A 14,504-nucleotide genomic window follows, 5' to 3' on the forward strand; every position below is an offset into this window, starting at 1 on the left:
TTACTACACTATCACAACACCAGAGTCAAGTACTGGACAACACTACACATATATACTTGTTACTACACTATCACAACACCAGAGTCAAGTACTGGACAATACTACACATATATACTTGTTACTACACTATCACAACACCAGAGTCAAGTACTGGACAATACTACACACATATACTTGTTACTACATTATCACAACACCAGAGTCAAGTACTGGACAATACTACACATATATACTTGTTACTACACTATCACAACACCAGAGTCAAGTACTGGACAATACTACACATATATACTTGTTACTACACTATCACAACACCAGAGTCAAGTACTGGACAATACTACACATATATACTTGTTACTACACTATCACAACACCAGAGTCAAGTACTGGACAATACTACACATATATACTTGTTACTACACTATCACAACACCAGAGTCAAGTACTCGACAATACTACAAATATATCCTTGTTACTACACAATCACAACACCAGAGTTAAGTACTCGACAATACTACAAATATATCCTTGTTACTACACAATCACAACACCAGAGTCAAGTACTCAACAATACTACACATATATACTTGTTACTACACTATCACAACACCAGAGTCAAGTACTCGACAATACTACAAATATATCCTTGTTACTACACGATCACAACACCAGAGTCAAGTACTCGACAATACTACAAATATATCCTTGTTACTACACAATCACAACACCAGAGTCAAGTACTCGACAATACTACAAATATATCCTTGTTACTACACAATCACAACACCAGAGTCAAGTACTCGACAATACTACAAATATATCCTTGTTACTACACTATCACAACACCAGAGTCAAGTACTCGACAATACTACAAATATATCCTTGTTACTACACAATCACAACACCAGAGTCAAGTACTCGACAATACTACAAATATATCCTTGTTACTACACAATCACAACACTAGAGTCAAGTACTCAACAATACTACACATATATACTTGTTACTACACTATCACAACACCAGAGTCAAGTACTGGACAATACTACACATATACTTGTTACTACACTGTAATAGCTTCAAGTGTGTGTGAAAAAGAGTGTGTCCAGTGTGTGCATGTGTATAGGTATGTGTGTATAAGTGTGTGTATGTACACGTTCGACCAGTGTATGTATATAGGTGTGGGTTGTGTGTAAAAGTGTGTTCCAGTGTGTGTATACAAGTGTGTGAGTGTAAGTGCGGTGTGTGTATACGAGTGTGTGTGCGTGTGTAGTCACAGCTGTGTATCCAGATGTGTTTCTTTCTCCGTCCACTTCTCTGCAGGTTTAAGATTCTTCCAGATGTTTCCATTCACTTCAGCTCAGATTACTGCAGGAAAATCTACCCAGAATGCACCAGGAGCAACTTCCTCTCCGAGCGGAGACACACACACACACACACACACACACACACACACACACACACACACACTGACACACACACACACACACTTGGATCAGTAAACCGACCAATCAGAAATCTTGAATCTTCAACATCTGGAAATCATCTTCCAGCAGTTTATTGTTGTCATGGCGACGGCATGTGGACCATCAGCGCCACCGTCTGAACGTGTGTGTACAAGTGTGAGAGTGTGTGTTCATATGAACGTGTGTGTGTTCATATGAAGGTGTGTGTGTTCATATGAACGTGTGTGTTCATGTGTGTTCAATAACTCCGCACTTTACCTGACGACTGAACTCTACCGCCACCTGGTGGTCAAACTACAAACTTCTTTAAGTTTTTTCAGATCATTTCTTTAAAGTGAATAAACTTTAGTTACACAAGTTGTTTATTTAACTTACGTTTTTAAAGGTTAATTGTTTTGAGTCTTTTTTTTAAAAAGTAAGATGTATTATATTTGTTTTTGTTGCTTTATTTAAGTTTTTATTAAGATTTTATTTGTGTTTCTTTCTTACTATGAAAAGATAATTAAATATTTTATATACAATTCCTTCATATTGATTATGTTGTGTATCTGTTGATGTTTAAGCATCAAAAGTGTATAAAGCTTTCCAGTGTGTCCATCTATTAATACATGTATGTTTGTAAATGATCGAAGTTGATGTATGTGGGACAGAAAACAAAATGGCGGTCAAACAGGAAGTAGATTCTTTTGGTATTTATTGTCGTACTGAACAAGTTTCGACAAAATCTGCGACGCAACATAAAACATTTGAAATATAAAATATAATTTCTGATCAAATAAAAACAGGAAGAGGACTTTAGTGCAAATGTCGCCGACAGGAAGTGACCTCACGGCTTGTGGGCGGGCTTCAGGAAACGCTGCGACTTCTGTCTCGCCATGCGGCGCTGCTGCCGCGCCAGCTGCGCGTCGGAGATGGAGGCCTGCAGGCGCTGTGGTCGCCGTGGCAACACAAACACACACGTTAATAAACACACACACGTCGCTAAAAGACACACAAAGATGTTCCTGAGACACAACGACACACTGTGATACAAACATTACAACATTTCTATCTTGAAAGATGTTTTATTCAATTGAATCATTAAAAAGATGGAATATTTATTTTAAGTCAATATTTAAAAATCAAACTTTCAGCCAATCACGTGACGATCACATGATCCTGTAGCTCTGTGATCGGTTGCTCTTGTCTGGCGAGACATTACACCAACATTTATATTGAATTTAAAAGACTATAAAGTTAAAAATATTGAATTTAGAAAAAACAAAATGTAATTATTGGAATTCAAATATTAAAATATATGTGTAAAAATGTTTTTATTCATTTAGGATTTTTTTTTAATGATTAAAATGTGATTCTTAATTAAAAATAAATAAATAAAAAAAATGTCAATAAAACGTTTGAAATGTTGAATTCAAAGCTTCAACTTTCTGATGACACTGATATACTTCCATGACACACATCTACACAAAACAAGACACATTCACGCACACATTACCAAACACACACACACACACAACACACACAAACACAAACACACACCTGAGCAGCGTCGGCATCTTTCAGCTCGATCTTCCTCACGACGTCTTGAGGCGTTTTCTTCTGCAACTTCAGCTTCGGTTGCTCCTACACACAGACACACACACACACACAAAGAGACACACACACACACACACAGGTGTCAGCAGGTCCTCGTGTGTCGTCACATGACTCTGGTCACACCTTGTAGAAGATTTTCAGTTCAGTCCCGGTGACGGCGGGCGGAGCCGTGAAGGTGTCGAACACACACTCCCACTCCTTGTTGAAGTGGTTCACGAAGTCGATCTCCTTGACGCACAACACTCTCCTGCAACACAACCAGCAGCTCAACACACTCTCCTGCAACACAACCAGCAGCTCAACACACTCCTGCAACACAACAACTCTTGTGTGCACGTGTGTAGGATAGTGTTGAAAAGTGGAACAATTGTGTATAGTTAGTGTGTTTGAGAGTGTGTGTGTGTGTGTGTAAAGGTGTGTTTCTGTTTGTGCGTATAAGTTTGCTTGTATGTGTGATTGTGCGTGTGTGTGCGTGTGTGTATAAGTGTGTATGTGCTTGCAATCGTGTGTGTGTGTGTATAAGTGTATGTGTGTGTATGGATGAATATGAGTGTGTGTCTGTTTAAATGTGTGCGTGTGTGTGTGCGTTTATCTGATTGCATGAGTGTCTGTGTGTATGTGTGAGTGTGTGTATATGAGTGTGTCAATGTGTGTCACTGTGTGTGCGTGTATACGAGTGTGTCAATCTGTGTCAATGTGTGTCACTGTGTGTGCGTGTATATGAGTGTAACTGTGTGTGTGTGTGTGTATATATGAGTGTATCTCTGTGTGCATTTGTGTATGAGTGTGTCAATGTGTGTCACTGTGTGTGCGTGTATATGAGTGTCTAACTGTGTGTGCGTGTATATGAGTGTCTAACTGTGTGTACGTGTATATGAGTGTCTAACTGTTTGTGCGTGTGTCTCTGTGTGCGTGCGTGTGTGTATACAAGTGTGTCAATGTGTGTCACTGTGTGTGCGTGTGTATATGAGTGTGTCACTGTGTGAGTGTGTGTGTATAAGAGTGTGTCACTGTGTGCGTGTGTATACGAGTGTGTCTCTGTGTGCGTTTTTGTATACGAGTGTGTGTCTATGTGTGCGTGTGTATATGAGTGTGTCTCTGTGTGCGTTTTTGTATACGTGTGTGTCAATGTGCGCGTGTGTATAGTAGTGCGTGTATGCATTTGAATGCTTGTGTGGCTGTGTGTGTGTATGAGGTATTAGAGGTGTATGTCAATCAAGAATGCAAGTTTGTCTTCACTATAGGTGTGCGTCAGTGTGTATCTCGTGTGCAAGTGTGTGTTACTTTACTTGTTTGTGATGATGATGTTGGTCTTTCTGTGTCCAGGATACGCACAAGAGTCTCTGAAGGCTTCGCCGTCCATCTGCTCGATCTGTGAGCGCTGCACACACACACACACACACACGCGCGCACACAACAAACACACAATAAACACACAACAAACACACACACCCACAATTATTCGTTTCCCATCCGTCTGGCGCCCCCCTGAGGCCAGTCTCGTCACTGCTACGAGCGAAACCATCGAGTTCCATTAGATTATATTTTATTAAATATTGTTTTAAACACACAACAAGACAACAATCGTCAGAGGTCAGAGGTCATGCAGGTTTGCATATAGTTTGGATGACAAAATACAATTTACACACTTATAAAAATATTGTTGGGACACACGTGTGCTCGTCTAACGACAACATGTTTATTTATATTTATATATGAGATGACGTGGCGTGAGTGAGACTTGAACCATCAACCTCCTCGTCCGGCTGCGTGTTTGAGGAGAGAAGAGGAAGAAGAAGAAGAGGAAGAAGAAGAAAAAAGAAAGGAGTTAAAAGAAGAAGAAGAAGTTCTTCGGGAGCGTTCCACTTGTGCTCAGCTGCGACCTTCACTCTGACCTCTACAGACAGACTTGTTTACAAATAAACAAGTCAAAAGACAAAAAGTTGTTGTTGTTTTTAGATTTGACTTCTTCTATGATCGGGTCAGGTGTGACCCCCAGTGGCCGGAAAGTGAATTGCATCATCAATATTTTTTATTTTGATCGATCGGATCAATATGTGAGTTTATTATTGTCATCAGAATATGTTGAAACTTTTCACTGGAATTTCGTTCATTAAAATAATTGAATTAAATCATTTTAAATCGAAAGACTTACTTTAAATAATTGAATAATAATTTTAAAAAAAAAGAATATTCTCAAAATGAATTATTTTTTTCACACACACACTTTAATTCCAATAATTAAAAAATATATTTTCTAAATTCAATATATTTTTTTAATTTTTCGCCTTTTAAATTCAATAAAAAAAATATTGCTATAACAGACAGAACCAAATGAGCACCGATCGAGTAGCTCTGTGTTCTACTGTTAAGGTCTGATGTCATTATTACACATCTTTATACTGAATTTAAAAAACGAAAAATAATAAAATATAAAATTTATAAAAAGCATTTTTTAATTATTGGAATATTAAACTTTATGTGTAAACTTTAATTAACTACCAAATATAATAGTTTTATTTTGCGGGCGACTCCTCTGAGCTCAAGTGGAAGGCGAGGGTTAGTGACCGACAGGAAGTGACATCACGGCGCGTCTCACCTGGAAGAGGTCGAAGCCCTGAGACTCCGTGAGGTCGTAAGGTCGGATGACGCCGTCCTCGCGGATCAGTCGCACCGGACGCAGTTTTGTCACTTCCTCCGTGGACTCGGCCGCCCTGTCGTCACACACACACACACACGCGCACACACACACACACAGGCGCACACACACACACACACACACACAGGCACAGACACACACACAGGCACACACACACACACACACACACACACACACACACACACACACACGTTATGAAGTGGCGAGTTGGTCACGTGACTATCAGGGACATGCTTCTGGAGCGGCCCAGGTGCATGCTGGGAAATCTCACCTTTCACTTCTACAGTGAGAGCGTGGAACAGTAACATGAGTCAATAATCAACACCTGACACGTGTGTGGGTGAAGTCACATGACAGATGGGGGGGGGGGTCAGGTTGCCATGACGATGCATCCAGCATTGCTAAATCACAATCAGGTTTTTTTTTCCTCTCATTCCTCGACCTGACCTTTGAACTTTGACCCTAAATCTTCTTTAGTCTTGGATCAACAACAGCCTCCATGAGCGGAAAACAAAAGATAAAACACTAATATAAGATTAAAAAATAATATTAATTTATTCTATTTTTTTTAGTCAATTTATTATAAAACCTTTTGTTTTTATTGACCTTTTATCGAGAGATTCACGATAAACACGTCAATATTTTCGGGAAAACTTTATCGTTAAAACAAAATGTAGCAAAACTAATAATTTAAGGAACATAAATTATTTAAGGAATATTAAAAAAAAAAAAAAAAATCTTAGAAACATTTACCTAAGAAATGAAAAAATATCAAAAATAAAAAAGTATAATCAAACAAAAATACTAACAGCGGAGAAGGTTTACATTTTGAAGATTAACATAATATATATTAAATTAATATTTATTCTTCTTGAAGTCTTTTCATAGAAGATCAAAAAGGTTCAGCGTGCACACTTGCATGTATCCTCACATGCAAGCTCACGTGCACACGTGCACAAGACGTGCCACAAAATTGACTTGTGACCAGTATTGGGAAAAAAACATAATTAGAGAAGAAAGTATTAATATATATACACATATTAATGTAAAAAGTTTCATCCTCCAGTCAAATTAAGTCAAATGAATATAAATAAAAACACAACGATAAAAAAAAGTATATGTTTAAATTATTATTAAAAAAATAATAATAATAATTCAGTGCAAAACAAGTAAAACATTAAGTATATATATATATATATATATATATATATATATATATATATATATATATATATATATATATACATACTGTATATATACACAACTTAAGTCTCATAATAAAGTAACTCTTGCAATTGTTTTTCTAAATAGGACCTATTACTCCGTCATTAGATATTTTATGTACTTTTTATTCCTTAAAACATTTTATTTCTTTATTTTATCTTTTATTATTATTTTATTCAAATGTTTGTTATTCTTTTATTCAAATTTTTATTACTCTTTTATTTACTTGTATTAACGCTAAACCACAAAACTTTTTTTAATTGCTTTAAACATTTTTGAAATCGTAAAACTGTTTTATTTTGAAAATTAATTTCAGTTGTCTTTCCTTTAACTGTTTTATTTTGAAAACTCATTTCAGTTGTCTGTTCTTTAACCGTTTTATTTTGAAAACTCATTTCAGTTGTCTGATGATTACTATCCTGAAATGATTGTGTATCTTAACAGTTGTTAATAATCAAAGTTGTGTTTGAATGAACTGGTGGTCGCAGGAAGTCACGACCGTAACAACAAAGACATTCTCAAACGTCCTGTCCTTTGATCATGCAGCTCTGTTGCATCATGGGAAGGTTGCGATGAGTCCATGAAACTTGGACACGATGCAGCAACTTACCGTCGACTCTGCTGCAGACGCACAACTGGCATGCACACACACACACACAGAGCCCCGCCCACTTCCAGCCAGCCGAGTCTCACGTTAATCCACTTAAAGGTCGGACTCCGGTTCTGGGACTCGGCTGGTTGATGGAGGCGTTCCGCTTGAACCACGTAGTACGTTAAACACCAAAAATAAAAAACACAGAAACAGAAATCACGAAAATTAGTCAGCAGAAGAAACAAAACAGACAAAGACAAGTAGAGACTCTCTGAACACAGACATGGACCAGAACCTCAGTCCGGACCCATAGAAGAACCTTTGATACCATTTTTGGACACGTTTCCTCCGTCTCTGTCTTAAGTCGGTGCCAGTGGTCGATCGCTAACATAGTCAATTGATCCTGAAAGAAACTGGCAGCCAGTGAAGAGTTTGAAGGAGAAATGTGAGTTCTTCTACTAGAGCAGCCAGTGAAGAGTTTGGACGAGAAATGTGAGTTCTTCTACTAGAGCAGCCAGTGAAGAGTTTGAAGGAGAAATGTGAGTTCTTCTACTAGAGCAGCCAGTGAAGAGTTTGAAGGTGAAATGTGAGTTCTTCTACTAGAGCAGCCAGTGAAGAGTTTGAAGGAGAAATGTGAGTTCTTCTACTAGAGCGGCTCAGAATTCTGGCTGCAGAGTTTAGTATGAACTGCAGGCGAGACACATCCTTCTGGTTTAGACACAAAATAAACCGTTACAATAGTGTCAACGACACAATCATGGATTATTAGATCCAGATCATGTTGTAAGTAAGTAAGTAATTTTGTTTTTGTATAGCGCTTTTCTAGACCTTACAAAGTTTAGAGATTTTTTCTCAGTTGAAACAGTTTGTGGTCAGTTTTCTGCAGTGTTGAACTAGTAAGTAAGTAAGTAAGTAAGTCGTACTTATATAGAACTTTTCCAGACCAGGGTCACAAAGCGCTTAAACAATCAGCTAATATTCAAAAAAGTATATACTTCAAAGGTCAAGATAACACTGAGAACAACACAGGAGTTCCAGATACAACACCCAGGTCTCTCAGGCTCAGTTTTGACAGACTAATCTGAGTCACCCAAGAACTGACTTAACCCTGGAACCGTATAATCAGGCACTAAGTAAAGATGGAGCAAAATATAGACACATGGATCATTCATGAGGTCTTGCTATAGAAAGAGCTGAGCCACAGGCTTATCCATCCATTGGCTCTTTAACCACTTCCATACTAAATTCAACTCTACTTTCTTTTTGTTGTGTTTTCCAACAGCACTGAAGTTGGAAGAAGATGCTTCTCTAGGCACCTGCTCTGCTCCCGTTCAAAGAGAGCCGAGTCGGCCCCAAAAATGTGGCGTCGAGCAACTGCCGGACCCTGATTGAAGACTCATCACGAGACTCCAGAAACAAACCCGCCGATCATTTAAAAACCACTGCGAACCCGAAAGGTTGGTCCTGGGAAAGGCTGGAGACATTTGTGTGTCTGGTAGCTACTAGTCCCAAGGATCGAAGATACAAACTACCAGAGCTAGTCCTCACACGGGTTGCCCAGACTAGTGTTGCCTGTTTAAACTAGGACACGATTCCTGTCCCTCTTCCAAGACCGTCAAACTGGTCCGGTCCAGTGTGCATGTTCAGAGGGTTGAGCAAACAAAGACTTGACAGAGATTCAGGGCGAGTGGTGGACGGAGAACAACTTCACCTCTGGATGCCCTGGAAGGTGCTGCTGGCCATGTCCACGATGCTGCCGGTTGGTCGCGCCACCACGCCGACCAGACCCTTGCCGATGCCCTTGAAGAACCCGGCGGCGCCCTCCTTCTTTGCCCCTGTGCAAGACCCACAAGCTCAGCACCCACAGCTGGGGCCCGGACTCCGGCTTGTGCTCACCTTCCACCGGTTTGGTGACGATGCCCGTGACTCCGCTGACGACCCCCTGTGGCGACACAGACATTCCCTCTGAGAACCGAAGCCCAAACTCGTGGTCCACTCACTGTGTGGTACCTTCAGCAGCCCTTTGCCGCCTTTGGCCAAACTCTCGCCGAAGTCTTTGGGCGGTCGGTTCATCTCCTCCCGTCTCTTCTGCTGAAACTCCTTGTCCATGGTGATGGCAGCGAGACCCTTGCCCACTGACCCGGTGATCCTGGACACCACACCTGCGGCGCCACCTGCAGAGCATATGAAGCATTGACCCCCCTGACCTTCCTCCACCACAACAGGTTTTCCTTCAATGTACTCACCAACTGTGTGACCCAGCAGGCTGCGAACTCCTATGACAAGTCCTTCGGCAAACTCTTCCGGACCCTGGACAGCTCCCTGAGACATGGTGAGAAGATTGAAGAGAAGGTCAACACTGGGAAGACCTTGGAAGTTCTTCTAGTGAGTCAACTGTTAGAGCGTCCAGGAGGGTGCACCTTCACCCGTCTACGGTAGTGTCGTGGGTGTAGCAGTGAACCTGGAAAGGTGTTTGCAGTCGCTGTGTTACCTGGTACGGCTCGTAGAAAAATGCCTCCACTCCCTCCGACAGGCCCCGGATCAGTCCAAACGGGTTCCCGAGGACGTCCAGACCCAGGACCAGGACATACATCTGCTTGAGGAACTGCAGGAGAAACAACGTCAGATCATCTGAAGACACACCGGACGGTGACGGCGTGCAATGGACCTGCTCGGAGTAGTGTCGGACCACCGCCCACATCAGCTTGTCCCGGCTGTAGAACTGGTACTTGACCTCGAAGAAGGCGAGCCTGGGACACACAGAGCAGGTGAGGACACGGCAGATGAGGAGCGGCGTCAGTCGGGCGTCTCACTTGAAGATGAGGTCGTCCACGTCGGTCAGCGTGGCGCCGATGCTCTTCAGCAGCAGGTTGAAGGACTGAAGGGACGCTACGTCCTCAGAGTCTCCTTCGCTGGAGCCCAGAGACAGACTGAGGTGCAGCTGCAACACACACGTCCCCCATTAGTGTGCGTGTGTGTGTGTGTGTGTGTGTGTGTGTGTGTGTGTGTGTGTGTGTGTGTGTGTGTGTGTGTGTGTGTGTGTGTGTGCGTGTGTGTGTGTGTGTACCTTGACGGGTGAAATGTGAAAATGCTCGAAGAAGTTGATTCCAGTCGCGTCACTCAGTGTCGCCTCCATCAGCTCAGACTGAAGACGCTGCATGTCTTGTTCTATTAGGCCACTCTGAAGCACAGGTCACATGAGGTCACAGGTCACATGGCGTCAGAGGTCACATGGTGTCAGAGGTCACATGGCGTCAGAGGTCACATGGCGTCACAGGTCACAGGAGGTCACAGGTCATCACAGGTCACATTAGGGCAAAGGTCACATGAAGTCACATGGCATCACAAATCACAAGATGTCACAGGTCACAAGACATCACAGGTCAAGTGAGGTCACATGACATCACAGGTCACATGAAGTCACATGGCATCACAAATCACAAGATGCCACAGGTCACATGACATCACAGGTCACATGAAGTCACATGGCATCACAAATCACAAGATGTCACAGGTCATCACAGGTCTCATGAGGTTACAGGTCATCGCAGGTCACATGAGGTCACAGGTCATCACAGGTCACATGACCTCCCTCCACTCCTCACCTTCTGTCTGTCCGCCTGAGTATCAGCCGCCGGCGTGAACAGAGACAAGATGGCCGAGAGGAAACCCTGATCGATCTTCACCGCCATCTCCTGGACCAGAGCCATGAAGTACCTGGAGGAGACCGACAGAGAGGCTGTGACTACATCATGGTCATGTGACCCTTGACCCCCCAAAGTCCTGCTCACTTGAACTGCATGACCCGACTGTGCTGGTTGAACCTGGTGATGATGGAGACGTCGATGAACGGCTTCGGCTCTGAGGAGACATGAAGACATTTGTGTGTGTTTGTGTGTGTGTGTGTACATGTGCGCGTGCGCGTGTTTGTGTGTGTTTGTGTGTGTGTGCATGTGTGCATATGTGCAAGTGTGTGTGTGTGTGTGTGTGTGTGTGTGTGTGTGTGTACATGTGCGCGTGTGCGTGTGTGTGTGTGTGTGTACATGTGCGCGTGTGCGTGTGTGTGTGTGTGTGTGTGTGTGTGCGTGCGTGTGGGTGTGTGTGAGCGTGTGTGCGTGTGTGTGTGTGTGTGTGTGAGCGTGTGTGTGTGTGTGTGTGTGTGTGTGTGTGTGTGTGTGTGCGTGCGTGTGTGTGTGTGAGCGTGTGTGTGTGCATGTGCGTGAGTGTGTATACGCTTCTGTATACGTTTGTGTATGTGTCTGTATACCTGTGTGTGTATGCGTGCGTCTGTTTGTGTTTATGTTTCTGTATACGTGTGTGTCTGTATACGTTTGTTTATGTGTGCGTCTGTGTGTGTGTGTGTCTGTATACATGTGTGCGCATGTGTGTGTGTGTGTGTGTATCTGTCTGTATACATGTGTGCGTCTGTGTGTGTGTGTGCGTCTGTGTGTGTGTGTGTGTGTGTGTATGTGACTGTATATGTGTGTGTTTGTGTGTGTGTATACTTGTGTGTGTATGTGTGATTTTTGAGGCGCTACTGAGCCTAAGTAAGACGAAGTAGGACACAAGACATTGAGTGTCTCAGTGTGTTTATCTATTAGTTTATGTGTGTATTAGGGTGTGGGTTCAGGTGTGTGTGTGTGTGTGTGTGTGTGTGTGTGTGTGTGTGTGTGTGTTACCAGAGTCCAGCACGATGGACTTGGGAGGAGGAACTGGATGGAAGACGATGGGAAAAATGGCTCCAGGTAACTGGTTATCCACCTGTGGACGACATAGATGAAGTGTGTGTTTGTGTAGACAGGTGTGTGTAGACAGGTGTGTGTAGACGTGCGAGTGTGTGTGTACCTGCAGCCAGTGCACCTGCGCCCTCAGGCTCCTCTGGTGCTGCGACTGCTTGTACTCCACCTGGACCCCGGACAGGAAGTTCCTTCTGATGTGGCAGGTGATTGGTTGACGCATCTTCATGGTGGCTTCACTGAGGTTCACCTGGTGACATCATCGCTCACGCATCTGCACCTGAGTGTGTGTGTGTGTGCGTCACTGACCTCCAGGTTGCTCTCCAGCTTGACCCAACCTCCAGGAGACTGACCACTGCGCTGACTCTGGTACGTTTGCTCCAGAAGAAGAATGTTCTTCTGACTGAACGACTTCCACTGATTCTTCTTCTTCTTCATCTCCCAGACCACACCAGAGCTGCAGCACACACACATGTTACACACACACATGTTACACACACACATGTTACACACACACATGTTACACACACACACACCAGAGCTGCAGCACACACATGTTACACACACACATGTTACACACACACACACACATGTTACACACACACGTTACACACACACATGTTACACACACACACCAGAGCTGCAGTACACACACATGTTACACACACACACACACGTTACACACACACACACACCAGAGCTGCAGCACACACACATGATACACACACACACACACAAACACACACACACATGTTACACACACACACCAGAGCTGCAGCACACACACATGTTACACACACAGACACACACACAGACACACAGACACACACACACACACCTGGTGATGCCCACGTAAGCGACTTCCTGCCGGTTCTGGTTGTTGACCAATGAGAGTCCGAGGTTCTGCAGCGAAACCTTCACTTCCTGTTCAAACTGCTCCAGGTCTTCAGCCGCTCGAGCCTTGGTTACCACGGCGACGTCCTCCGTGAACATCAGGACTCGCTGACGACCGTCCAGGAAAGAAACCCAGTGGACCTGAGATGAGCTGTCGCCGGAGAACTGACCCACCTCGTCCTGCAACACACACCTGTGTTAATGTGTGTGAAGATATGTGTGTGTGTTAATGTGTGTGTATGAACATGTGTGTGTATGAACATGCGTGTATGAACATGTGTGTGTATGAACATGTGTGTGTATGAACATGTGTGTGTGAACATGTGTGTATGAACATGTGTGTGTATGAACATGTGTGTGTATGAACATGTGTGTGTATGAACATGTGTGTGTATGAACATGTGTGTGTGAACATGTGTGTATGAACATGTGTGTGTATGAACATGTGTGTGTATGAACATGTGTGTGTATGAACATGTGTTGTGTATGAACATGTGTGTGTATGAACATGTGTGTGTGAACATGAGTTGTGCATGAACATGTGTGTGTATGAACATGTGTGTATGAACATGTGTGTGTATGAACATGTGTGTGTATGAACATGAGTTGTGTATGAACATGTGTGTGCATGAACATGAGTTGTGTATGAACATGTGTGTGTGTGAACATGTGTGCATGAACATGAGTTGTGTATGAACATGTGTGTGTGTGAACATGTGTGTGTATGAACATGAGTTGTGTATGAACATGTGTGTGTGTGAACATATGTGTGCATGAACATGAGTTGTGTGTATGAACATGAGTTGTGTGTATGAACATGAGTTGTGTGTATGAACATGAGTTGTGTGTATGAACATGAGTTGTGTGTATGAACATGAGTTGTGTGCATGAACATGAGTTGTGTGTATGAACATGAGTTGTGCGACCTTCAGCAGGTCCGTCTCTCCACAGTGTTGACTGCAGCTCCAGCTCAGCTTCCTCACTCCGGCAGGGTCATCCCACGCAAACCTACGAGCCTCCCCGGGCTTCAGCTGGTGAACCTGAGTCGACCCGCTGACACGGACACACACAGGGTCAACTCCTGATGACATCAACACTGCTGCTTGACCTCTGACCTCTGCTTGTAGCTGACGGTGACCCAGGGCGTGTGGTTGAGCAGCAGCGCAGGAGACGCTCCAGAGTAATAGTCGGAGAAACTGATGCTGGTCGAGTGATCGGAGATGTTGACCTCCACGATGATGCCGTCACACTACACAATATATACACACATTATACACACACATTATAAAAAAGGTGGTAAGATTTTTTTCCTCTCTTTATTTCGCCTTTATAACCGA

The 14,504-nt window shown here is 43.1% G+C and overlaps 1 protein-coding gene across 4 annotated transcripts in view; it reads right to left on the bottom strand.

Annotated features, from left to right (window-relative positions):
* Positions 1 to 2,143: 2,143 nt before the first annotated feature.
* vps13c (vacuolar protein sorting 13 homolog C) overlaps positions 2,144 to 14,504 on the bottom strand; it is a 79,122-nt gene continuing 66,761 nt past the window's right edge. For all 4 annotated transcript variants that reach the window (XM_087793050.1, XM_087793048.1, XM_087793047.1 and 1 more), the window contains 21 exons: positions 14,283 to 14,416; positions 14,094 to 14,220; positions 13,112 to 13,347; positions 12,583 to 12,730; positions 12,383 to 12,523; positions 12,217 to 12,298; positions 11,329 to 11,398; positions 11,143 to 11,254; positions 10,605 to 10,718; positions 10,351 to 10,478; positions 10,206 to 10,287; positions 10,029 to 10,142; positions 9,784 to 9,859; positions 9,548 to 9,711; positions 9,434 to 9,479; positions 9,249 to 9,372; positions 5,662 to 5,776; positions 4,352 to 4,443; positions 3,186 to 3,309; positions 3,006 to 3,089; positions 2,144 to 2,394 (listed from right to left, as the gene is read on the bottom strand). In XM_087793050.1, the coding sequence (XP_087649176.1) occupies positions 2,293 to 2,394; positions 3,006 to 3,089; positions 3,186 to 3,309; positions 4,352 to 4,443; positions 5,662 to 5,776; positions 9,249 to 9,372; positions 9,434 to 9,479; positions 9,548 to 9,711; positions 9,784 to 9,859; positions 10,029 to 10,142; positions 10,206 to 10,287; positions 10,351 to 10,478; positions 10,605 to 10,718; positions 11,143 to 11,254; positions 11,329 to 11,398; positions 12,217 to 12,298; positions 12,383 to 12,523; positions 12,583 to 12,730; positions 13,112 to 13,347; positions 14,094 to 14,220; positions 14,283 to 14,416 (2,415 nt within the window). In that variant the 3' untranslated portion in view covers positions 2,144 to 2,292. The remainder of the gene's footprint in view (positions 2,395 to 3,005; positions 3,090 to 3,185; positions 3,310 to 4,351; positions 4,444 to 5,661; positions 5,777 to 9,248; positions 9,373 to 9,433; positions 9,480 to 9,547; positions 9,712 to 9,783; positions 9,860 to 10,028; positions 10,143 to 10,205; positions 10,288 to 10,350; positions 10,479 to 10,604; positions 10,719 to 11,142; positions 11,255 to 11,328; positions 11,399 to 12,216; positions 12,299 to 12,382; positions 12,524 to 12,582; positions 12,731 to 13,111; positions 13,348 to 14,093; positions 14,221 to 14,282; positions 14,417 to 14,504) is intronic.

Source organism: Callionymus lyra, chromosome 6 (assembly GCF_982586985.1).
Source record: "Callionymus lyra chromosome 6, fCalLyr1.hap1.1, whole genome shotgun sequence".
NCBI lineage: Eukaryota > Metazoa > Chordata > Actinopteri > Syngnathiformes > Callionymidae > Callionymus > Callionymus lyra.